The sequence below is a fragment of the Manis pentadactyla genome, chromosome 14, assembly GCF_030020395.1.
Source record: "Manis pentadactyla isolate mManPen7 chromosome 14, mManPen7.hap1, whole genome shotgun sequence".
In the NCBI taxonomy this organism is placed as follows: Eukaryota; Metazoa; Chordata; class Mammalia; order Pholidota; family Manidae; genus Manis; species Manis pentadactyla.
The window spans coordinates 50,374,891-50,401,461 of NC_080032.1; the positions used below are offsets into that span (position 1 = coordinate 50,374,891).

The 26,571-nt window shown below is 32.7% G+C and overlaps 1 protein-coding gene across 8 annotated transcripts in view; it reads left to right on the forward strand.

Moving 5' to 3' along the window:
• The window catches only part of TBC1D5 (TBC1 domain family member 5), a 659,247-nt gene that overhangs the window by 344,688 nt on the left and 287,988 nt on the right, over nucleotides 1-26,571 (forward strand). For 6 of the 8 annotated variants that reach the window (XM_057491222.1, XM_057491228.1, XM_057491223.1 and 3 more), the window contains one exon: nucleotides 9,848-9,917. In XM_057491222.1, coding sequence (XP_057347205.1) covers nucleotides 9,848-9,917 — 70 coding nt within the window. The remainder of the gene's footprint in view (nucleotides 1-9,847; nucleotides 9,918-26,571) is intronic. The other 2 variants (XM_057491224.1, XM_057491225.1) reach the window with 1 other exon arrangement.

The window sequence follows — 26,571 nt, forward strand, 5'->3', positions numbered from 1 at the left end:
GGGTATTTGGGGTTATTGGGTGTCTTTACATTTTACAAGGTCTCGTCCACTAGATCTTAAAGCAACCTTAAAGAATGTAGCACTGATTTTAATCAATAATGAAAATGGGAAGTGCCCAGTGGAATCTATTATGTAGGAAAAAATACTTCCTTTTTTATACAAAAAGGTAAAGAATAACTTATGTAAATATTTTATAGTTATCATTTGAAAGACATAGAAGATGAAATAGGACTTCAATACCAGTTCCACTCCATTTAGCAAATAATATGTATATTACTTTTGTTATGTATATTTATTTAGTCACTGAACAGTTAATTTAAGGTCAGGGTTTAGAATTACCTAAGTATTAATTAGATTTTCTTGTAAAGGCTATTGTGGTTTTTTTGAGGGGGTGGGTAATGATGTTTTTAAGACTAGGACCAAAATTTTAAATGTCATTTGATCAAAGTTTAAACCAAATCATTATTTGTATTTCTGTTGAGAAAATGAAGCAAAGTGAAGTTTATATAATCATCATCCTTCGTCTTAATACTCTTTCTCCATGTTTAAGGAAATATTTTCAAATATTTTTTGTGAACACATGTACATCTGAGGAAGCTCTTACAAAAATCTATTTTGTTGTGTATCTAATTAGTATAAATGTGTTTTGTAATTTTCTAAATTCCAGCATTCTGAACTATTGTTGGAAGGTGCTTTTGAGATCCAGGCAGTCTACAGGAGTACCACACAGGTCAATAGCAGTGTGCTGTGCCCTCCAATAATCCATACAACTACTAGTCTGTTAAGGTAATGTACAGAGTTGGTATAGCTCATTGCCATCCGCTTACCTTTGCTGGAAAATGAGATCCAACCTTGTGCCTCACTGATAGTCCATAGTAAATGATGATACATAAGATACTCAGTATCTGCCTATATAGGGGCAATTTGCCTTCTACAACGAGACTGTCACTTTTAGCACAGTAGAGGTTTATTTTGGACTAGGATTATCAAAATAATCTAGGAAATGTTTTAAAAGTAGGGAATTCTGGACCTCACCCAGTTACCTCAGTTTCACCTTTCTTTACCTCACTGTCCTCAATCTCTCTCACAGACACACCATACATAACACACACACACACTTCATGCCTCTCCCCAGGCAATTTTGATGATCAGCATGTTCATGAACTTAGTCTGATATGGCCCTACTCCTATAATCAATGTGCATGGCAGGACCCAGAGAGAGATTAATTTTGCATCAGAATTCTGTTTTCTTGACTGATTCCTGGTGTACTTTGGGTTTTTTTGTTTCGTTTTGTTTCTTTTTCTGAGACATCAAGCAGCTTTAAATCCATGGGATGCCTGGACAAATGACATTATATCCAGAAATAATAATCACAATAAGTAGAAATTTTGCTTTTGTGTATTATTACATGTTAAATTGGGTACTTATACTTGTGATTATCTTTGAAATTAGGCCTTTTTCCATTCAGTTGCAGAATCATTAACAAATTCTTCTTAAAACTTGTTTTTTTCTGATGCTTGTGTAATTTTGCCTACTATCCTCTGATAGTTTTAGTTTATTACTAGATTGACTATAGTTTTAGTTCTTTATCTGTCTACATTTTATCAATCCATAGAAACTTTTACATATATTAATAAGCTCATGGATTGGATGGATTTATATTTTATATATATTAATAAGCTCATAGATTGGATGGCTTTATATTTCAAGGCTGTAATTTTATTTAATTTTACTATTTACCCTACTCTTTTTATATATTTTATTTTTAGTATGTTTATCATCACAAAGGATATTAAAAGAATACCACAAGTCTTGCACAGTATAATTCATGAAATAAACATTTTTTTACTTAAAAGTTTTATCAGGAATTTTTAATTAGGAGATTTATAATTTTGTTATTTAAGTTATGAATAAGTTTATTCTCCTAATATAGAAATAATAGCCTTTTACTTTATTCCTCCCCTGGATATAGTATTTTAAATACATTGATTAAACTATTCATAAAAATGATAGCTAATATTTATTAAGGACTTAAATTGTGCTAAGCACTTTACTTACACTTATCTGATTTAATCCTTATGACCACACTTTGATACAGAAACTGTTACTGCACATGAGGGATTGAGGTATTGAACAGTTAAGTAATAGAACAAGTAAATGGTGGAGCTTATGGTCAGGTCCATCTTGCCTGAGTAGTAGCTTTTAATTGTGACCCTGTACCTCTATTTCATAATTTCATTAAAGTGAATGGGGCAGTTTAACTTTACCAAGTTAGTATTTTTTTTACTGGAAATTAAAGTTTAACCAAAGATTATCAGGACATTTTTTTTCTTAAAAGTTAAAACCACTGTGTGTTTATTTAGATCCCAAACCCATATTTGTCTTTCTGTCTATCCATCTAGAGACACACATATTTGCATTTATTATACTTGAGAATTTTCCAGTTTTCCTTCTGTAATTTGCCTCTAGCTTAATTCATTTTTAGTCAGAGAAGATACTTTGAATTATTTCAGTCTTTTTATATACATACTGAGCCTTGTTTTGTGACCTAATATACATGGTCTGCCCTGGAGAATGTTCTATGTGTATTTAAGAAGATTGCATATTCTGTTGTGGGGTAGAGTGTTTTATAAATGTCTGTTAGGTCTAGTTGGTTTACATTGTTGTTCAAGTCCTCTACTTTCTTATTAATCTTCTGTCTAGGCATTCTGTCCATTATTGAAAATGGTGAATTGTTCTTTAACTATTATTCTAGAACTGTCTTCAATTATGTCAATATTGTATGTATTTTCATGTTCTTTTGTTTGGTGCATATGTATTTGTAATTGTCATGAACCTTCTTGAGGAATTGACCCTTTTATCAATATATAATTTCCTTTGTCTCATAACAGCTTTTGACTTAAAAAGTCTATGTTGTCTGATATTAGTATTATTCTTGTATCTATTACTTTTTACATGGAATATATTTTTTTCATGCTAATCTCTACGTTCGATTAGAAACTTTAATCCAGTTACATTTAAAGTAACTGCTGATATGAAAGAATTACTTCTTCCATTTTGCTGTTGTTTTCTGTATTTTTTATACTTTTCCCTTATTTCCTCTACTACTGCTTTTTCTTGTGTTTGGTTTATTTTTGTGTAGTGACCATTTTTGTTTCTTTCTCATTCTTGTGTAATTTTTCAGATATGTTCTTTTTTATTATTATAGGGCTTAACATTTAACATCCTAGATTTATAACAGTCTACTTCCAGGTGATACCAAAACTTAACTTCATAGCATCCAAAATATCTGCTCTTATACAGTTCTGTGCTCCTTCCCCTTTTATGTTATGTCACAAATTACATTTTTATAAATTGTTGCTTAGTAGCCTAGTTTATAATTATTTTTTATGCACTTGTCTTATATCCTGTAGGAAATCAAGTGTGGTGTTACAAACCTTAAGTACAATTATACTGATCTTCTTTATATTAGTTCATGTATTTATCTTTACCAGAGAACTTTATTTCTTCCCACACCTTTGAGTTACTATCTAGTGTCCTTTCAGCCTGAAAAACTGCTATTAGCTTTTCTTTTAGGTTACCTTTCATAGTATCAGACTCAGCTTTTGTGTTTCTGGAAATGTCTGAACTTCTCACTAATTTTTAAGGAATATTTTGCTAGATATAAAATTCTTGGTTGATAGTCTTTTTCTTTAATCATTTTAAATGTATCTCATTCCTCTGTCTTTTATTCTGATGTTTTCTGATGAGAAATCAGTTACCAATCTGAATAATTTGTTGTGACAAATTAACTCTCTTGCATCTTTCAAGATTTTCTGTCTTCATCTTTAGACAGTATACTTATGTGTCTTGATGTATGTCTCTGATTAATCCTACCTAGAGTTCATTGAGCTTCTTGGATTTATAGATTTTTGACTTTTATCAAATTTGGGAAGTTTCTGGCTATTGCTTCTTCAGATTTCTTTCTCTCCCTCTCTTCAACCTCTGACTCTCATAATGCATGTGTTCATGTGCTTGATGGTGACATAAAAGTGTCTGAGGCTCTGTTCATTTTTCTTCATTCTTTTTTCTTTTTGTTCCCCACACTCCATAATTTCAGTGGTCCTGTCTTCAAGTTTGTTATTTTTGTCTTCTTCCTGCTCACACTGTTGTTGAACCTCTCTAGTGAAATTTTTATTTCAGGTATTTTTTTAGCTCCAGAAATGGTTTGTTGTTACATTTCATAATTTCTGTATCTTTTTTGATATTCTCATTTTGGTTACTCATTAGTTTACATGATTTCCTTTTTTTTTCCATCTATTTTTCTTCCTCTTTGAGCATCCTTAAGACAATTCTTTCAAAGTCTTTGTCTAATCCAATTTCTAGATTCCTCAGGAATAGTATCTGTCATTTTACTTTTGTACCTTTGATGAGCCAGGCTTTCAGCTGGTTTGTGTGCTTTGTGGTTTGTCATGGTGGTTGCTGCAGACAACTGGATATTTGAATATTATGGTTTGGTTACTCTGGAATTCTCTCCTTCCCCAGGATTTGCTATTTTTTTATGTTATTGAAGACTGTTTTAGTCTATTTAGTAACTTTCCTGAACTATTTTTTGTTTGCATAGACTTATTCTTTGACATACATAGTCACTGAAGTCTTTATTTCTTTATGTTGTGTTCAGCTAAGGTTTTTACAGAGATTTATTTGAATGACTGAAGCTAAAAATATCAACAACAACAAAAAAAAAACCTCCCCATGTCTTTGCAGATTACCTCTGTACTGCAGCTGTCCTTTATCATTTAGCCAGGCTTGCACTCATCTTAGTGATCCACTTGAGGCAGAAGCTTACCATCTTCTCAGTTCCCATAAGTCCATGCATCTTGCCCTGAACATGTGCCTGACCTAATACATTCCCCTATATAAGTGGGTGTTTTTGAATATCCTAGTTTTTCAAAGAAACTCTCATTAGCTTTTGCTTCTGAGCCTTAGATAGTCTGTTTTCTGTTTCAGTTGTCATCTTTTGCCCCAACTATCGCTGGATAAGCTTGGTTTGCAGTGTGTTTAAAAGCAATGCCTTCTACTTTTTAGTTAGACAAAAAAGAGATGTACCTCCTGTGTCAGTTCTTCAGGTAGCTCCTAAACAAGTTAGAACAGATTTGCACAATATTTTGCAAATACTGTCTGCTCTGCTCCCTGCAGATGCCTCCTAGTATCTCAGACTGGGGACTGACTTCCTTCTCAAGACTACTGCTATGCCAGGGAGGGATAGGGCAAGGCCAAGTAAGAACATTACAGAGTTTTCAGATTGCCTTTTTCTGAATTCATTGTATATTTGGTTTTTATAAATCTGTGATTATTTTCCAGAGTCATCAAAGTTGGTTCTGACAGTTACTGCTTGTTTTTCCATGTTGTTTTGGGAGGATGAGAATTTGGAGTTGTACATTCTGCTACCATGCTGATGTCACTCTTCCTTTTAAAAATATTTCTATTAATATATAGGAATAACAGTAATGCTATCATGTTAAATTGAATTTGGCAATCAGAAATGTTATTTATTTAAAATTGTCCCTATATATTTGTTTCACACTTGAGTTTTCATTATCTAAAATAAGAATTTGAAAATATGTAGAGAACTAAATATGGCCATTAAATCATTTGAATGTAGATAAGTTAACAATAGAGAGGAAATTGAGAAGTAGTAAATATACAGTTTGCCTGTTGTCTACTTGAGTGCTGGCTGTTTAATGTGGTTTAATTAGGTTTAATGTGTGGTCTTGGATATATACTATGAATAATTAGCCTACAGAAACTGATGTCTGTGTGATTCCTGACATGAGGAAGTATCCTTACTGACTACTGTCTTAATAGATGATGCTGAGTCATTATGTTTTGCCTTGGTGTGTGTCAACACAGGAATATGCTTAAATCATAAGGTTTTTTTTAGTGGGGAGATCATTTTATTTTAATGGGATTTTTAATTTAATTAAAATATTTCATAGTAAGGCTCATTTATTTAAGAGTCACAAAAGGTTTTAGGTCTTTACCTTATTCATTTATGCCGTATTATCCTATCACAACTTAAGTGTGGCCACCCGTAGCTTTGTTTTCAACTGGGTTTGAACCAAATCTTTTTCCCCCTCTTGCTATTAAATATTTATGACATATACGTAATGTCATTTCTCTAACAATTCAGAGATAACCCTTTTTCTTGTTATATAATACTTTTTGGAATTCATACTCAGTATGATAGGATACTCTAAAACTTGATGTTTTTTAGATGTAAACTGAAGGCACATTTGAGTAGGTCTGCTTATTTATAGTGTTTTTCTGGTTGTTTTTAGCCTAACACAGTTTAAAATCTCTGCTTCTCCCATCATGAAGTAGATGTTTGTGCATAAAAAGTACTCTAGAAATCTATTGTAAACCTTTGCTTACTGTGATTTCAACAGTGTACAGATAAATACTATAAATGCCCTTAGCCAAACATGACTGCCATAAAAGCTAAAAGGAATGCAGTGTTAGATTTATCCTGTTTTGAAATTTACTATTACATATATTATTGGCTTAATGAATTAGATACATGTATGTTAGAAATTGCTAATAAAAAATAACGTATTTTTTGTATCCTTACTTAAGACAGTATAACTACAAGTGTTTTTTTAAAATTAGCCAACTTATTTTAATTATGAATGTTATGAATTCATTTTACAAAGTTACTTAACAGGTAATGAGAAATGAATGTATTATGTAAATTTCAAACTGTAATAGTCACAATTGATAAACTGTTATTATAAGGACATAATATGTTATACAATATTATACATATGTAACAGCACATATGTATGTTATATATTGCATGTAATTTATGTATCCATTTAAAATTTGCTTAATATATCTAGATTATTTCATGGTTAGTTTGGTTAGTTTACACTAAATATTGAAATACCTTTGAAGTCACAGTTGCATTTTAAAAATTTACTCTGTTACTACTTTTCAAGCAAGTGACAGGAAGTCTGTTATCTTAAAATACATTTAAGTTTGTGTGCTGTTTGATCATTTAAAGGTCTTTGTGTAAGATTAATAATGAATTTATGCATGTGTGTGTGTGCAAGAGAGAGGGAGATCTGAAAAAAATCTGTGTATTCTTGTGACAGTTATATCTACCTGACAACTTATTTCAAGAATCAGAATAGAAACTAAAAATGTCGTATTAAACTCTCTTGCACCCTCTGTTGTTATTTTGGAGGAACATTACACATACCTTTCCATGATTGTATTGGCATTAGACTTATTTAAATCCCTGATAAAATTAATGTGTAGTTTATTATACTTACCTCCAAATCAGATTGGTAGTAAAGTAGCATTTGTTTATAATTTCTAGTTGGTGTTTTCTTGGGTTACAGATATGTTTTTATTGTATGATCACTTAAATGAAAGATGAGCCTCTTTGTTTGTCTTTGATTTCTCCTAGTTACCAGTTTTAAGCCCCTCCAAATAATTCACACAAACAAAAATCTCTATAGGATATAGCACACCATATATACAGTTTTCCAGAATTACAAGTCGTGTCTGTTCTTTTGTAAACCTTTCAATTGTCAGACAATTTCCTTCCAAAATAAGAGTCTGGAAGCATCCATACTAAAATTAAGAATTTATAACTGTAAGGAACAGATGTTTTCATAAACATTTGCTATAATTAATTTCAACTAGAGGATTGAAGGAACAAAGCAGTTTTTCCCGCTTCAAAACTTTATTGCCTTTTCCCCATATAGCAAACTCTGAAATCTTTTCTGTAATACTGTTTAGAGAAACAATTGTGCTCCTATTTGGTATGTTTTTGAAAAAGAAAAACTGCTTTTTTTCCTTATTACCATCCTTTGAAGGTTACATTTAATGATATATTCATTTGGAAACATGTAAAATGAAGAAAACTTTTGTAATATATTATGACAAAACCTAGTTGTTTAAAAAACTGAAAGTTTCTCAGTTATTTGAAGGGTTTTATATTTGATCTGATAAATATCAGAAGGGAGGAAATATTCTATTGGTGAGTTTTTTTGTATTTAACTATAATCTTTAGTTTTAAAAAAATATTTTAAATGTATGATAATACACTTATACTATGCTGACTATAGAGTGTTTCATAGGAAATGTCTGCAAGCTGTTAAATAACATGTGTTATATGAAATTTTTATTTAGCAAGACATAGACTAATTTTCCATAAATCTTTTTAATTTATTACATTACCATTAATTTTTTTTAAGAAAATGAGGTGTGTTATATGAGTAATCTCATGGTATACAGCTGTAAGATTCTTTTCAAAGAATTAACAAAATATGCCAACATGTTTATATTAAACATTCAGTTGTTTTGGAATTATTTCCTTCCATATAATTTAGCAACATTTTTAAATGCTATAATCCATTTTAGGATTTTTATTTAATAATAGAAAAATAAACCTGAAACTGCATTTTAAAAGAAGAGTAGAATTATAAGTTCAGTAAGCGGGCTCAGTCCAGTTCTTGTCCTCCTAAACACTTTGGTGCAACTGCAAAGATTTTGATAAGAACCAACACTCTTGACTAATCTGTCAACTATAAAATGTACAAAGAAAAATAGGTAGCTGTCATTAAAATTACATTTCAGCTTTCAGTAACCATTTAATGAGTAGCATAATTATGTAAGTATGGTACCTTAAGTACTATACTCAATAAATTAAAAATAATCTCATCTTCAGAGTGAAAGCTCTGTAATTACTATTTGACTTAACCAGGACCACTGTGACTCTAGTGACACCTTAGATTGTTCAACGTGGGTTAAAAGTATAAATTAAAATTGGGTAAGTCATTAAATTATTAAGGTTTAAATATCATAAAAGTGAATATAATTTGATGTTTATTAAAGTTACATTCATGAAGTATAAATGGAATCAGATTCTAGTCTTTTTAATTTGTTTCTAAGAATAAATGGTATATTCAGTAGTAGTATTCTATGATTTTATTAAAAACTATACTTTGAAGTATGTATTTTAAAATTTAAACTACTAAAATTAAATTTCTATCCATAAGGATATATATTTTATGTTGTGGCATTGTCAAGCAAAGTTTTAGCTCATTTAACAAGTTTATTTCATATTCCATAATTCTGAAACTGAATTTGTTCTTTATCTTATTTTACAAATATGCCAGTTCCTTAAGTGGAAAATGTTTTTTTTTTACTTAAATGTTTGATATCACCACATGGAGCAGAAATACCTTTTGATGATGATGGTTTTTCATTTTTTATACTGCTGAACTTTTGCCCACAGTTAAAATATAAAGTTTTGGTAAGAATATTAAGAGGTATTAAAAGCTCATTAGAATGCATTCTTGATCATCACCTCCCAAGTCGGGTTGGTTTTACCTCTCTGCTTAACACTTTCCTGGAGTGGAGAAGTGGGGACTGGAAGACATTCCAGGTCTGCCCCCTGCCTGCTCTCTTATGACACACCAGTGTCAGGATGTGTGACTCGGTTGCTAACAAAAGTTTCCCTTTGTTTATGAACATTTGTCTACATTGAAATTGCTTTAAAATTTTGGTTTTGTCTGTGATTTATAAGAAGAAATGTCTATATGGTGCTTCATTTGCTCCTGTTAGTAACTGCTTTGATAGTATTGCTCTGCAAGGTAGGAGTGGTGGTGTTGGTTTATTTCACCATCATAATGGGTTTTTTTGCTCTGATTATAAAAGATATTTGGGGGAGGGATAATGGGGATATATGCTCTTTTACCCACTATACTGCATAGATTTGTCACACAGTAGCTTTCAGCTGCAGTGTTCAGTTTCATCATGTCCATTATTTGAGTGTTTGTAAATTTTTTTTTCTAGGAGATTCAAATAAAAATGGAAGAAGAACAAGTTCTACTTTAGATTCTGATGGGACTTTTAATTCCTATAGGTAGGTGTTGAATACATAAATACATAATAATACAAGATGACGTTCAAGATACCTAATCGTACAGGTAGTGCACTTAGTGAGGAACTGTTACCTGTGCTTTAAAAATATGACAAATGTAAAGAATATTGTGATATACAATTGTTCTGCAGACTCACTGAGTAATGGAAAATATAAATTCTAAGTTCTTGAGTAAACAGACTTATTGTAGATACCAGTTGTTACCCCATAGTAGGATAACTGGAATGAATGTATCTGTAGTATTAAGCTTTTTTTATAATCCATTTTGGTTTTGTTTTTCCAGTATATCTGCTATAGTACTAAAGGTTTTCTTTTGTTTAAGTTTCCTACTAAAACTGAGTATACTGTTTATGAACATCTAAGGGAGTATAAAATATAATCCATGGTTACATTATATGCAATTTATTAATATCCTGTTTGGCTGTTCAGCATACAGGACAGTTACATCTCAATTAGTGATTTTTAAAGAAAGGATACATTAGTTAAGAAAACATATATCTTATCTAGTCTTTTGTTATTCTCTTTATAAGTTGAATTTGCTTGAACGAATGTTTATGGATTTTGTTCCTTCATAACGGAAATCTAGGAAGAAGAAACGTTCAAGTACTTCTAGTCAGTTTTAAAAATTCATATCATGAACCTACATGACGCAAGAACTAGGTTGTTTTCCTCTAAGGAAAAAATTGTACAGATTCAATAGTAATACATTCTATCATTATAGATAACAGTGCAGGATCTTGGAGAAATACTATAATTGGAGTACATCATCCTTGTGGTTAATTAGTTTTGATTCTTGTGTGATGACACTATGAAATACATGCAAGAACCGCTGTACACTTGGAAACTCATTTGAATGTTAAACTCTCTTTTTATATAGTAAATATGGAATTTATGCTTAAAATCTTTGTATTTTTATTTGAACACATACTCTGTATTCCTAATTGAAACTGTGTCATGTTTCTTCAGATCCCAGACAAGCTTTCAACATCTGTAGAGTAGGGCCTTGTATACAAGAAGCACTTTATAAGAATATAGTTAGGATGAAAGTTATTACAATTTGTTTATGAATTCCAAAAATGAGAAGGCAGTTAAAACGCTTGACATTTTTATTTTATATCAGTTAGTGTCTGTATAAATACTCAGTTGTTCAAGTTTCATAGATACTACAAAGGGCTTATGTTCCTCTGGTGTTCCAGAGGGTGTTGTCACAGCAGGAAAGCTCATATGTTGTCATTATATTTCACAGTACCCAGCCTACCTTACAAATGTTGGAATTTTCCAAATCCTTTTTTAGAGGTGAAGTGTAATATAAAGCTGGGAATTAGACATATTAAATAATAGGTAGACTCCTCTATCTGAACATGTTACAGATGACTACACCAAAAAAAGAAAAAGTGAATATAAAAGTTAAGTAAATATTCATGATTTGGCATGCACGTAAAGAATTTTAATATGATAATATATGTAAAATCTCTGGTGGTAATATCATTATTAGATATAAATACAATAAAAAATAACCAAGACAAAAGGAAAACAGCGATGTCTTTCAAAGGAAGCAAAATCCAGATGTATATATATTTTGTTGGTGAATTATATTTTACAATTACATTTGTAGTTTAGCTAATTATAGTAAATAATGGACCTAATATAATATTAAGAGAAATGTGTTACTGTGAAGGCACAGTATTATCTTGTAGTTTATTTTGTTGTTGAAGTTTGAAGATTAAAGTGTCTGAGTATTATTGAATGATAATTAGACTTTGAAAATGAACTCCTAATGCAACTTTGCACAATAAATACTAATGTTAACTAATATAGTTTTAATCAATGCCTGTCAGTATTGTAATGTTAGGATATTAATTTATTGTTGTAATTAAAATGGCAAGATAAAACACTCAGGTAATACAGTATATAAAACGAACTTTTAATAGTTGGCAGGCCTGTGCTGTTATCAAATAGTATTATAGTATTTAAGGTGTGAAATGAATATTTTTCTGCTCAGTAGGCAATAGCTCTTACAATGTAATGAGCTTGCTTGTGAATTTGACACTTAGGTTAAATGCAGAATTCATAGAAGCACAACTCTGGGGTATACTTTCATATTTAGGTTAACTGATAAAACCTAGGCAATAGAATTGTCATAAAAATTTATTTTTGAAACAAAATTATTTTTCTGTTGCCATCATAGCTCTTTTAAACTAAGAAGAAATAGGTTATTAGAAAAATGTGGATACTCCAGTCCTCAAACATCCTCTACCCTAACAATTCTACCTTTGTGTTATTTTAACTGCCTCGGAAACCCTGACCTTTCTTACCTCTGAGTCAGTCCGGGCTGTCAGCCTAGTTCCAATATATTCAAGCTGTATTTATTTGTGTCCAGGATAATGATTAACCTTAGTTTGTCATCTTATGAAATGGATGTTATAATGTGTAACCTGCTTCCTTCTCACAACTCGTAAAGATTGTGATTAAATGTTTAAGATAAACCTTTTGAAAATATAAATGCAAAGCCTGACATTACTAATTCTTTAGTGCTTATGTCATGCAGATCAGCAACTTGGTCACCTCAGTCTTAACCCTTCAACAGTGTACCTTTTATAGCATCTGCTGAGATTTCTTTAACTTTTGAAATGGTTATTTAAATCTATATTGTTTTCCGTTATTTGGTCATAGATTGTCAGTTTCAAGAGGGCAGAGTCTCTGTTTTTTGTTGTTTTGGTTTTTGTTTCTTAATAATATCTAAACCTAGTGAGTTGATTTAAATCCTGACTCCAAGTGCTTTGGAAACTTTGGACAGATTTCAACCTCAGTTTCCTCACCGTAAAGTTGCCGGTAATAAAACACACTTGCAATGAGGAATTAATGGGGTGTCACATGATAAACGCTGAATAAATATTAGCTGGTTTTTTATCTTGCAGTTGACGTCATCACCATCATTGTCATCATCATTAATCTTCTTGAGTGTAGGACTTCTTACAGTGCTCTTACACAGGGACACCATAAGGAAGAATTAAAATAAAAAAACAGGAAATTTTTGTCTGTTAGAAGAGAGCTAAGAACAAGCTTAATTTGAGGCTTGAAACTCTCACTCTCTGATACAGCATTCTATGTTGCCTTTGTGCAACAAATTTATACACATAGTAAAGATAAAAGGAGGATGTTTTACTATTGGTATAAATTTAGAGATACATTTTAGAATTGTAACAAATAAATTTTAAAATTTACAGTCAGTGGACCCTAACTATAGTTTTATGTGTCCACTGCTCACGTATTTGTTTTTCACAGGCTAGGAGGCTTTACTTTGGATTTGTATCTTTTGTGGTTTTTCTTCATTGATTCAGATAGAGTACAGCTGCATTTAACTCCTGAGTCACTGTGTGATTATTATTTGATGCCTGGTTAATAAACTAGATCTTGTTAATAACTAGTTTTTGTTGAAATTTTATTGCATATCTCCCAACTAGTTTGATGATGATGTGTTAAAATGGAAAATCTATAAGGATTGAGATGACATTGTTGGCTTAGGCAGTACATCTTGCACTTTTTAAAGACCATTGTTTTCTGTCAAAATTATATGAGCTTTCTGTTTCTTACTTAACCACTACAGTGAGAGATCTTTGCTGGGCATGAAAGAAAAGAAGCAGTTTGCCACTTAGCAGTTTGCAGTAGATGTTTGACTTAGTGACTGTAGCACAGGGCCTCATAGTAAAAGGAATATTCTCTCCCCACTAGCCCCCTCCTCTTCCCAAGGGCAGCTGACCTTCTCCTCTCCAAAGAGGCGAACCCCTTGCCAGCACATATGACTACAGACTATTACATTAATCTGTTTAGCTGTAGTACCAGCTGCTTGCATGTTTTTAATTATCTTATTAGATGGTATAACAGTGACCTATGAAATAAATTGAAGGTGAACATTTTAAACTTTCCTTTTTTTACCCTGTGTTTCTAAATATCTTTCTTTATTGATCAAATTATAACTTTCCACAGAAGTTGATAGGAAGTCTCTAATGTTATAATTTCCAATGTAGGAAATCACTTAATCTCGGCCTTATTTTTGTTAAGATTTAGGTCATATTTATGTAGTCACAAATTCACGTTAAAATCCATTGGTGTATCAGTCCATTTTTTTAGAGAAAACTCAGAGCAATTACTAGCATTCTCTGAGAACTTCAAAATATCATTTAATTTTCAGACATCACATGGTGTTGTATAAATGACATAGGATAGAATATACATCATTGTAGATTATTTTTAAATAATTGTATATTTAACTCTGATTTTCTAGATTTTGTATATATAGTAATAAATCATCTAGTCTACCTTAATTACTTTAATGATTTAATTTCACATGATACCATTTCCAAGAGTATTTTCCCAAGCCATGCTGTTAAGAAAATGTACTATCTTCTGGATTTTGACAATTTAGTTTTCAAATAGTACTTAGTAAATGAAATGTTGACTCTAAGAGACACAGTTCGCAATAAAAACAGTTACAAGTTATAAGTTACTTGTTCAGTTATAATTCATTGTTAATAAACAAAGATTGTGATAATTTAGTTAGAAACCATGGTGTTGAATTGAAAAACAAAAGTAGTTGGATACAAAAAGGACTGTAAATACTTATGTGTGTCTTTTGAATTAGTAAATCCTACAATTAGAGGTGACTTAAGAAACTTGAAAAATTTATAAAGACCCTGAATATTTGTAAACTACACAGTATATTTATTTATATTTACACAGTATATTTTTTTAATTAAGAAATCTTCATAGTTTATGGCTTTTTTCTTCTAAATACATACAGTATTTCGTATTTCAGAATAAATTTTGTTGAAGAAATAAAGGGAACTTTTCCCCTTTATAAATATATTTTCTCGGAAGAAAATAAAGTCACTTACCTCTAAAGTGATGGTGTTATAATTTCGTAATGTTGATCAGAACTTCCAAAGTTGTCTACTTTTCCCAATATAATATGTCCCTTAGCCCACAGAGTTAAAGACTGTTTATATTGGTAAAAAGTTTCTTTTTAATTATAGTCAGCTTAGTTTTTTAAATCTAAAAGTTTCCTTTTCCTGAATAAGAAAAATATATATAAATTTGAACTTTCTTTAATCATTTGAGTAAATTTTTAAAATTAGGCTTTAAGTTTTATCACACAGGTTTTTGTGTATTTACATGTAATGCTAATTTGGGAAGATGTGGGAATATCCATCATTTACATTTGGTTTTGGTATAGTACTTTTTCCCCCATTTGTATGGAAAAGGGTCATGTTTCTTGAAGTAATGATGAAATAATGATTCAAAATATATTAGAAAAAATAGGGCAAAAGCATACTTGGGCTCTTGATTAGGAGAGAATATTCTTTCTCCTATATGACCTATTCTACAGTCAATAAGAATGTAGAAATCTGGGTTCTGGTTTATACTCTTAGAATGGTATATTTGTTAATCTGTTATTTTTAGAAATACGGAGTTACAGAATCAATTTGATTGCTGGAAGTTGTACTGTATCAGTCCATTTGAACTGCTACAATGAAATACCAGAGACTGGGTGGATTTATATATAAAAATAAATTCATTTCTCACAGTTCTGAAGCTAGGAAGTCCAAGGTTAAGGTGCTGGCAGATTTGGTGTCCAATGAGAACCCACTTGTGGTCATAGACAGAGTCTTTTCATTGTGTTCTCTCATGGCACAGGGTGAGAGAGCTCTCAGAGGGCCTCTTTTTTAAGGGCACTAGTCCCATTCATGAGGGTCCAGTACTCATGAGTTAATTATACTCCGAAGGCCCCAATTCCCAATCCCGTCAAATTGTATGTTATTCAACATAGGAATCGGGTTGGGAGAGGCTCATTAAGTCCATAGCATATACTAAAGATAACAGAAACTAATGTGAATTCCCCATCCCACTCCTCTGCCACCCAGTCATCTTAAGTTCCTAAAACCTTGCCATTTTAATTACTCTTCAGGACATCATAGCTTAGTAAGTAGATGAGAAAGGAGGACTTACTTGGAATTAGGGCTTATTTCTTGATTCTTAGAGCATTACTTTTCTTACTTTGATGTGTTCTTCTATTTTGTTGATAATGTACATAATGACATGACACAGACTCTGTAAGTTCTTAAGAACAAATACATGATTTAGGGAAACAATTTAGACGAAGCACACAGATAGAAATAAAACAGCCTAAAGTTTATGTAAGACATAACTTACATAACTTACTCCACCACTTACTGACCATGTGACCTTAGATAAGCTAATTAACCTCTCTGATTCTTAGTTACCTCATTTGTAAAATTGGAAGATTAACAGCTGCTCTATCATAGAGTCATAGGGAGCATACCTGCAAATGTGTAGAATACCTGTCCCAGGTCACCTAGCACATAGTAAGTACCAAGCACCATTTTCTTCACCTCTTTCTCTCACTCTTTTCTCAAACTTCCTTTAATTTTAATTAATTTTTTCACCTAATAAAGTTGTCCTTTGTCTCAGAAAAGCATTTTTAAAATTCTATACAGTTCTAAAGTGGCAATAAATGAGTATTCATGGATCTGTTCTACAAAAGATTAGGTCTAAAGGTATCCACAGTTATCTATAGATTACATATAGAAGGAATATTTATAAAACCCATACTCATTTTTAGCCTCACAATCTCATCAAATTTTCTAATTTCTCATTTCCATTGTATACTCAAGTAACACCACAACCTTTATAGTTAAGTGATAATTTCTGAAAGCACCAAATGTGTAACCTTTGCATATTCCAGAAATTAAAATCAGAACACTACCTTTTATTCTTATCTCCATAGTAGAGCCATATATGAGAAAAGAAAAATAAAATCACATTTGAATGATGAATATATCTTCTTGAAGTAATTTTATTGTATTTTATGACAGTAGAACTGGTCCATATCTTTGCTTCCCTATAATGTACAATCTGTCTGAACTAATTATTGATCACTTAAGTTTCTGAAAATATGCTGTCTTTCATTTAAATAATGAACTGGTTTGTTTGCATTTACAGCCTTAAATTAACATAACCCAGTCAGACTTGAGTATACATGTTACAGTTTGAGTTCCTTTTCTTCAGGAGCCCCTTCAAACCCTTTTTATTATATGTAGCAAGGCTCTAGGGGAAATTTTTTTGTATTTGTTTATTTACATAGTCAGTTGCAAGCTCCAGTCTTCGAAGGCTGTGTAAATGTTTATCTTTGAAAAGACAGCATACATTTGAAATACGAGGAAAATATGCTCTGAGTCAGTCAGCACCAAGTCCCTTCCCCTGAACACACTTGTCTTTTCCCCTTGTGTTCCCAGCTGAAACGTCTCCCCTTCCCCTGTCAGTCTCAGGGGTCACTATTTGTAATATATATTCACATGCCGCACTTTTAAGGTATGATAGTGAAATAAACAAAATCAATTAAATATTTGGTATGTAATGTTGAAGTGTGCTACTGGATCTATGATTTGAGAAAATAATGCATAGAATTAAGGTTTAAAAGTGGAAAGTTAATGCTCAGTGAAATAAGCCAGGCAGAGAAAGACAAGTATCAAATGATTTCACTCATCTGTGGAGTATAAGAACAAAGCAAAAACTGAAGGAACAAAACAGCAGCAGACTCACAGAACCCAAGAATGGACTAACAGTTACCAAAGGAAAAGGGACTGGGGAGGATGGGTGGGAAGGGAGGGATAAGGGGAAAAAAAAGGAGGGCATTATGATTAGCACACATAATGTGTGTGTGGGGGCACTGAAAGGGCTGTACAACACAGAGAAGACAAGTAGCAATTCTACAGCATCTTGCTACGCTGATGTACAGTGACTGGAATGGGGTATGTTGGGGGGACTTGGTGAAAGGGGAAGTCTAATAAACATAATGTTCCTCATGTAACTGTAGATTAATGATACCAAAATAAAAAAAAAGTGGAAAGTTACCAATCTTTTAAACATTTTACAAATACATTGTTTACTTACTGGTCTGCTTTATTAGTTATATAGATAACTGTGTAATGCTTAAATTTCTAATTTTTGATTTGATGTACAATTTGTAAGTCTTAAAGATAGAGTTTAAGGGAGAATTTTTCATGGAATATTTTAATAGAAATTTATATTCGATATTTGTCAATTTTCTATATATATCAGATTACCTTGTCTTTTGGGGGAAAGTGGCAGTGGGTAGTAATTCTGTTTTTCATTTTACGTTTAATCCAGAGTTTCACCTGCTTTTCTGACATTTATGTGTTTTGTTTTTGCCTTAAGAGAGAGAACGTATCTTCAAGCATTTCTATAGGCAAACCAAACTCTCAAGAAGACACAGACCCTGCTCTTAGTGCATTCATTATCTAAGAGGGGGACAGACATAGGTGATGATGTAGATAATGGAGGCAGTTTACCAAGAACTAGGGCAATACCAGACAGAGTAGTTGAAATTGAGGGGTGAGGGGCAGGTGGTGTTCAGGAGGAAGATGTGTTTGCTGGACATTCTAGAGTCACAGGATTCTTCTGCCAGGTTAACAGTATGAACAAAGGCAGTCTTCATTTTCTACTTCTTAGCAATGTATTCTTTTTGTTTTTTTCCCACTGTTAGAATGGGCATGTTTGATAGCCTTGCGTTTGTCAGTGACAAAATTATGCCCCTACCAATAAAGACAGCTAAAGTGACCTAAACAACATGGGTATTTATGTTTATCTGTTTCATTGTGGTAACACTGTTACTTTACATGAACTCTGATTGTATTTAAAGTTTCAGATTTCAGTGTGTCTTAGATATTTGATATACTGAAGTCAATGATCAGAAAATTTAACTGGGTGTTGAGTGTGTGAATCTCTAAATTGCACAGAATTATATGAAATAGTTGATAATGATACAATTGAGGATGAATATGATATACTTAGAAATATGGAAAAAATCAATAAGGCAGCTATAGAATAAAAAATAGTCTGCTAATGAGAGAATATTTGAAATTTAAAAGAAGTCCTAGTATCATCTGAACATATGGACATAGATTTCATTCCATGATTATAGATGCAATGTTCTGAGATAGATATAGAAGTAGTTTAGTCTGGTTGACATATTCTCAAGGAGTTTCAAAGATTGTATTTCAAGCTCTTGTTCAGATTAGAAAAGTAATTCAGATGACATGCGCAAGTCTGTGAGCCCATTTGACGCAAAACAGGATCGTTGAACACCATCTCTTAACTCTCATTCCTATTTTTGAACATGCTTCTAGATCTTAATCTCTTGAGCAGCAGCTTCTGCTATCACTGAACCAGGCATCAACCTCTCCTGTTATCTGGATGTTGCTCAGTCCAGTTAATTTGATAATGTCTGAAGTGGAGCTACTGATGTGTGCTTGTCCCTCCCCCACTTACCACAGGGCCACTCCCAGGGCCTGCTTCTCTTCTGTGTATTCTGATTAGTAGGTTGAGCAGGGACCATTTTTTCACATGGAGGGTTTGGGAGGGAGTTGAGGGAGTGGGGTAAATAAATAAAGCCAGAGTGGTCTGTTTGGTATTTTTAACACTGCTCCCTTCCCTGTTTTTCCCATGCCACCTGGGTTCCTAAAAAAAGGAACCCTTTTTCCTGCCTCTATATTTAGGTGTCATTCCTAATCCTAATACTTTTTGGAGGCTCTGTAGAAAAAATGAGAATTTTCTCATGGCTCTGGTTTTCAATTTTATAGTAGCATTCTATGTAATAGCTTTATTGTAATATCTCTTTAATTCATATGAATGTATCTGTGGTCATATAATTAAAGTTTTTGAGGCATCCATTTGGGAATATCTGAATTACTGAGTGTATGGATAACAGAATAGCAAATAACAAAGTAGCAAGTAGCAGGGCCTTTTATAAAGTCAGGACTAGATTTGGGTTCTTTCAAAGTAGAGGAACTTTAAAATAATATAAAATTTCAACAGTGCCTAACACAGAACTTTTTATGAAGCAAAATTTAATTTGGGGAAAGTGGTCATGAGAAGATGCTTCATCTCCCACTGCAATGCAGAGCAAATGTTAAAAAATCAGTAATCAAAAATACTACTCCCTCTGGAGTTCCAGTCTTCATGGAAAACAGTTGTAGACTCATTCAGTCTCCACACCCATAGCCTGACAGTGGTGATCACGAGAGAAATGCCACTAAAAACAAAATGGACAACTCCAAAAGCAAAGCAGTGTGGAGTTATTTAATGTAGGGGCAAGTAGCCCTGCATTTCCCAAATGTATAGCACATCTGGACCAAAATTCCTTTAAAACTTAGACATGTTTTGATACTGTTAACATTTTTGTGTTGTAGGAAATAAAATCACCTCTATGGCATACATTGGCCTTTCATCACATCATTTTGGGTAAATGAAGAATTCAAGCATGGGTTTTTTTAAATTAGTGAGTTTTCCTTTTTAATTATAAATGAGATTTTTCTAGTAGCCCTTGGGTGGGGATGTTTCCTTACCTTTTCAGAGGCCCATGTGAAATTGTTTTCCCAGATACATTAATCCAAACAAATTATAAAGTACATAAAGTACATATTGACCTTAAACTACAGTTTATTTTATCACATGGCCCATTTATCTTCATTTAAAATGTCCATTTCCTGGATCTTTGAGCCAGTGTATTGCTGAGGATAGTTATATTAGGCTCATAATTCAAATTTTGGTTCTGGTTCTTTCCAGCACTGATCAGTTTTGGGTAGTTATAGATGTATCACTGTTGTCACTAAAGATTTGCTTTCCTAACTCTTACATGTGTGTATGAGAAGAGGGAGATATGAGGAAGCAGAGGGCAGAGAGTGGTAGTAGAGACGGAAACAGGGAGAAGCAAGGAGATAGAGACAAAAAATTAAAAGCATCCTGTTACATCTGTATCTGATCTTGTTAGTATCACTATTCATTTAAAACTGATTATGTGCTGTGTTATATCTCAATAGAATTACCTCGGTTATTTTAACCACTTGTATTTTTACCTTTTGGTGTATATCTGTCTTCTTTTCCCAATAACAATAATGTGTTATGTGTATATTTATCTTTATATCCATTAAACTTTTATAGTTGTCATTTTAAAAATTCAGTGTAAATTTGAATGCTTTATCATCCTTGAAAAAAATCACTTTAAGTTTCACTGTTCAATGTAGGAACCACTAGTGATATGAGGCAGTTCAAATTTGGGTTTACATTAATTACATAATATGTAGTTCTTCATTTGCACTAGCCATGCTTCAACTGCTTAGTGGCCACAAATGATTAGTGATGACCATATTAGACACTCAGATATGGTACATTTCTGTCATCCTAAAGTTCTAGTGGAAAATGCTGATCTAGATGTTATCAGGCGATGATGGATTCAGTTAAAATATAATCCATTGAAATCTTTTTAAGAGAAAGTATTTATTTCAAGTGTATATGTATTTCTGTATGTGTCATACCCTGTATGTCAACCCAGTCTTGGAAAACATAGTTTAAGAGAGAGGATTGGACATCAGATTTTGCTAAACAAATGTCTATTTCTAAATTATTAGAAAATAATTTGTTCTCAATTCTATATTTCCTTTGCACTATTGTTTACTTTATAGACTGTGTGGCCAATTCTTTATCACATAGAAAGATATCAAATCCATGCTAATTATCACAGATATCAAGGTGAAGGAGGTGGGGTGGGTATGCAAAGAACATGGGAGGGGCATTTCTGCAGGGAGGTGTCTCAAAGATGAAGATTTTTCTTTACTTATTTAAGAAACAGAAGTAAAATGTGGAGTAAAAAAGATATTCATTTCGAACAACTTCATAGAGATTGGTACAGGGTCCTTTTCTCACCTTATTTCTAAGTGCTGATTAGTGACATAATGACCTTTATTATGTACTTAATTTTTCATGATTTTGTGATACAGTTTTTCTTGACATCTTTTCAAAAGGTATGTTTGTTGAATTTACCTACTTTAATATGAGCCTGAATATAGAAGACCCTGAACACTGTGTTTTGAAGAAAATAATACATTAAATAAAAAGTGTTATATCTGACAGTTCAAAACTATTAATAATTTAGCTCTTTGTGTCCTTGTTGATACTGAGGTGGAGGCTCAAGATCTCTCAGTTAAACGTTAAATCCAAACCCAAATCAAAACATCGTCATAAATTTTACCAAACTTCCATGCAGTGAACAATTTGCTGCCTTTGTTTTAATGGAGCCTCATCATATGAGAACATATTATACATAGACATAACTTGTACTTGATTAATTCTGTTTTTATATTTATTTATATATGTATAAATGATATTTCCTGATGTTTCATTATGGAGGAAAAAAAAGCTTTAAATAAAATAAGTTTTTAAAAATTCCTGATACAGGAAGCAAAAAAGCCAGTATAGTTTATAATTGCCTTTTAGAATCTCTGAGTTCCCTCATTACCTGTGATTTAAGCTAAAAATGAGGTAATTATAGATAACATCAGTGTTTATCTGGTTGATCTTGGCACCTGCAGTCCTAATGTTGTAGCTTACCCATATCTGGTGCCACACTTTACAGGCTGATGCTGACATACCTAATTTACACTTCTCATATTCCCATTGATTTTTAAGTTACATGTTCCTTGTTCTATTTGAATAGTAATTTTATAATCATATCTTTAAAATGGCATAATGGTACATATTCTCTTATGTGGAATATTGGACTTATGGAACAGTCCTTTCATTAATAGAAATATTTCACTAATATATTTCTATACAGATTAAAAAATGTATTGTGTCCTTTTTTGCATTTGATAAAGCAAATATAGTTAATATGATTTTTCATTTACTGGCATGCACTTGAGGATTATAAAATTGTATGAGCCTTTTTGCATCAGGTTCCATTTTCTTACCTTGTACTTCTCACCTTCAAATCTTCTGTCATCTAATTGTGATCTTACCCTGCTTCAGGATGAGAAATGAAAAGATCCCCTTCATTCTGCCCTGGCCTTTAGTTCTACTATTAGTTTAGTGAAGTATCAAAAACAAGATGATCATGTTAACTTGGCCTGACCTTGTAAACGACAGTCACCCCAGAGAGCTGCCTCTGTCCTCTCCCGCTCACTGTGTTCACACGGTGATAATCCCTTCTCTGCTCCACTCAGTTGTTTCATTATTAGTAAAAGACAAAGTAGCTCCTCCTAACCAAGTATTGGAGATTCCCAGTACTAGGCTGTATGTAGTCTCTGAAAGCTTTGTAGTTTGGATTTCTTAAGCTAGCCTCATAGAGACAGTGTTCCTTGTCCAAATAATGCCTGAAAATGAGGTAGAAACCATCATATAAAATATACAGATAAAATTATTTTCTCTAGAGACTGTATCATCTTTGGGACAGTGATTCAGGAATTTTCTAATCCAGAATTGCCACATAATTAAGTCATTTATGCATTGTTTAGGTTACAAAAACAAGTTTACTGACTAGTACTAGGTACTGATGAGTTTCATACTAATTTTATGTGCATATCTTGGGAAAATACTATATTAAAACATATCATTGGAAATAGGTATCGCCTTATGATCATTAGCTGTATTCAGTGCATATTCTGGTTGATTTCCAGGTCCCCCCCCAAAAAAAAAAAATGCAGAAGGCTTAACTACCTAAATAGGTCTTCGAGGAAAGGCACCAACCAATTTCTGCTGCAAAAATTGATTTCATTTACTTAGAAATGATTGCAATGCTCATGGCCGACATTTTTAATCAGTCAATGTTCTTCATTGAGGAGCACAGAGGTAGGTTCAGAATCCTTCTCAGCACAGTGCTTTCGAGGCAGCCACTAATAATCCATTAACATTGGCAGGAGAAATGAAACCAGCCTCCCAGCCTCTCCCTGCTTGGATGCCGGTTAGGTTTTCAGGGACCCAGTGTCTGCAAGGCAGAGTGGTTGCCACTAGAGGGCACTAGTGCTTTGTCCCGAGAGTCCTTGAGGCCCAGGCCTCTAATCTGTTCAGGTGGAGGACTTTGTACACGCAAAGTCCCCAGGGGGTTCTTAACCATTTACAGCAACTGCTGACTTACCTACTACATCCACCTGGTGAAAACTTGTCTCTATACTCTCGGACTTGAAGTTCAAAAGCTAAAAATCTAAAGAAGATTCTAAGGTCACATTTTTGCCTTGCCTTGTTGCCAAAGAGTCTGTGTCCTCTTAAGTCTGGGTACCGTGTTTCCCGGTACTTGTCTTCCATGTTGTTCCAGGAAGATGATTTTCCTAATTATCCTTCCTTTTTTCTCTGGGCAACTGATTTTAATTTTTCTGAGCTTTAGTTTCCTTTTTTATAAAGAAGGGTTAAAAATACACACCCTAACCTAAGACAGGCACAGTCACAGGGGGGCCATCAGGTGAGAAATTGGGGATCAACAGAGGTGAGGCTTAGAACCTCACCCCCCCTGTTCTGAGAGAAATCTTCTGCATACGTGGATGTTTTATTGCCCTTGTCTAGCTTGGATTAACACATAGTCTACAGGCACACACCTGATCATCTACATGTGCTCTCTTATAACACTAAACTATGTTTTCTACCTTTATCTTGTATCTACCTACCACTTCAGCATTTTATTAAAAATAATAATAATAAAGAGAGAAATGTGGTATCCACATATAAATCAAGTATAAAAATCAAATGAGTATTCATATTTGAACTGACTGTTTATAATTCATAATGCATGAGCAAAACCAAAGGTTTCTGTGATGGCTGCCCTTGTACTGTTCACCATGTAAGAACTTATTCACTATGTAAGAATTTGTTCTCCATGTAAGAACTTGTTTGTTATGCCTCAGAAGATTGGAGACTGACGAAAATTAGGCTTGGGGTGGATTAATGATTGTGCATTGAGCATTGACTCCCCTATACAGAATTTTATTGTTGTTAATAACCATTTGATCAATAAATATGAGAGATGCCCTCACAAAAAAAAAAAAAAAATACACACCCTAGGAGAGTTGTAGTAGAGGTAAAAAGTGGTTCGCCTAAATTTATTATAACATAATGGATATTTTTAGCATTTTAATAGCATCATTGCGAGATTTTTTACTACCACAGGCACACTGTATCTGTTTTTAGGTAAGTTTAACAACTACCTTTCCTTTATTTTTGTTAATTAAACTGGAAAATTCCATCACTGACTTCTCAAGACTTCTTTTCTTCTTCCATATCCTGCCTGCGTTCAGAAGTAGTCCACCATTCATATTTGAGGTTGCAGAAAACTTCAGTTTTGGTGTCCCTCCTCTTGAAAGGCTAAATTCTTCAACATTTTGAATGCTATGGACTGTTTAACCTTGGACAGTTCAGTACTTGGGGTAGAATTTCAGTTTCTATTTTCTACCCTGAGTTTTAATTTTTAGGTATAAAGCTATTTCTCCCCACCAGAGTGCTTTGCTTTAATACATTATTGTTGGTCCACATATTCGTATACTCTCTTAACTTAATGCTGTTTAAAAGTATCTCTGAGTGCTAAGCACATACTAGGCACTAAATAATGTTTATTATGTTTACTCTGTATCACAGTTTATTAATGAAACACTATTCCATGTAAAAGAAAGACAATTAATAGATTATTTTGTATCCTTTATGTTCCTCTCTTGTTGTGGCTCCAGGTCAGTTTGAGATAGTGTGCCTTAATTGGAAGGATAAGTACTCATGAATACATTTAAAGGATTATGAACTTCAGAGATAATGTTTGCATTTCACATGCCTCAGTCTCCTTTCTCTTTCCCAACATTGTAATCAAGGCACAGGGTCTAATTTAAGCTAACAAATAATTATCCTTCATTACATAAGTAGTGTGTAACTTAACCTTAAAAGGCTGCAGGACATGGTGAGATGGCAGTGAACCCAGCCACTGGCTACGTCTCTCTTCACAGGCCTCGGTACCTTGACAGATACCGGGGAGTCATTGCCTCATACTTCTCATCTGGAGCATACTGGTGTTTTCAGGCCATGGAATTGCAGGGTCTCTCACAAATTATAATTCCTTTTGGATTCAGAATGCATTTGAAATCTTTTCTTTTTGTTCATAGACCACAAGCTATTTAAAAATATTTACTTTTCCTGAGATGTACTCCTGTGATGTTTCTATGTACTTATTGCTGATCTCATCTCTGAATATTACCAAAACTGGATAAAAACAAAACTTGAACAAAATGTGACATGGATAGTATATGTGAAATTGTTGGAAGACAGATAATGTATTTAAAATATTATAGGTAATACTAATGGACTAAAAGTGATTAAAAGAAAAAAACTTCAAGATTTCAGTGAACATTCTTTGATGTTGGACTGGCTAAGAATTACTTAAGCATGAAAACAGTGGAAAGAGCATCAAGAGAAAATAGTTAGGTTTAAATTATACAGAAATTAAAAAAGCTTCAGTGTGTTGAAAATCAAAATATCAAAATAAATGACTTAAATACACACACACACACATATATGGCAGGCAAAGGGGCAATGTCTTCAATGTATCAGAAACTCTCTTAGACCAATAATAAGGCACATAAAAGTAAAAGCATGTTAAAATTATTATTAATAATATTAACTTAAGTGTTATGCTGGATGTCCTTCTGAGGGCTTCTCATATTTTTTAATCCTCATAATAATTCCTTGAATTAGATGCTATTATTACTATTCCATTTTATAAATGAGGAAACAG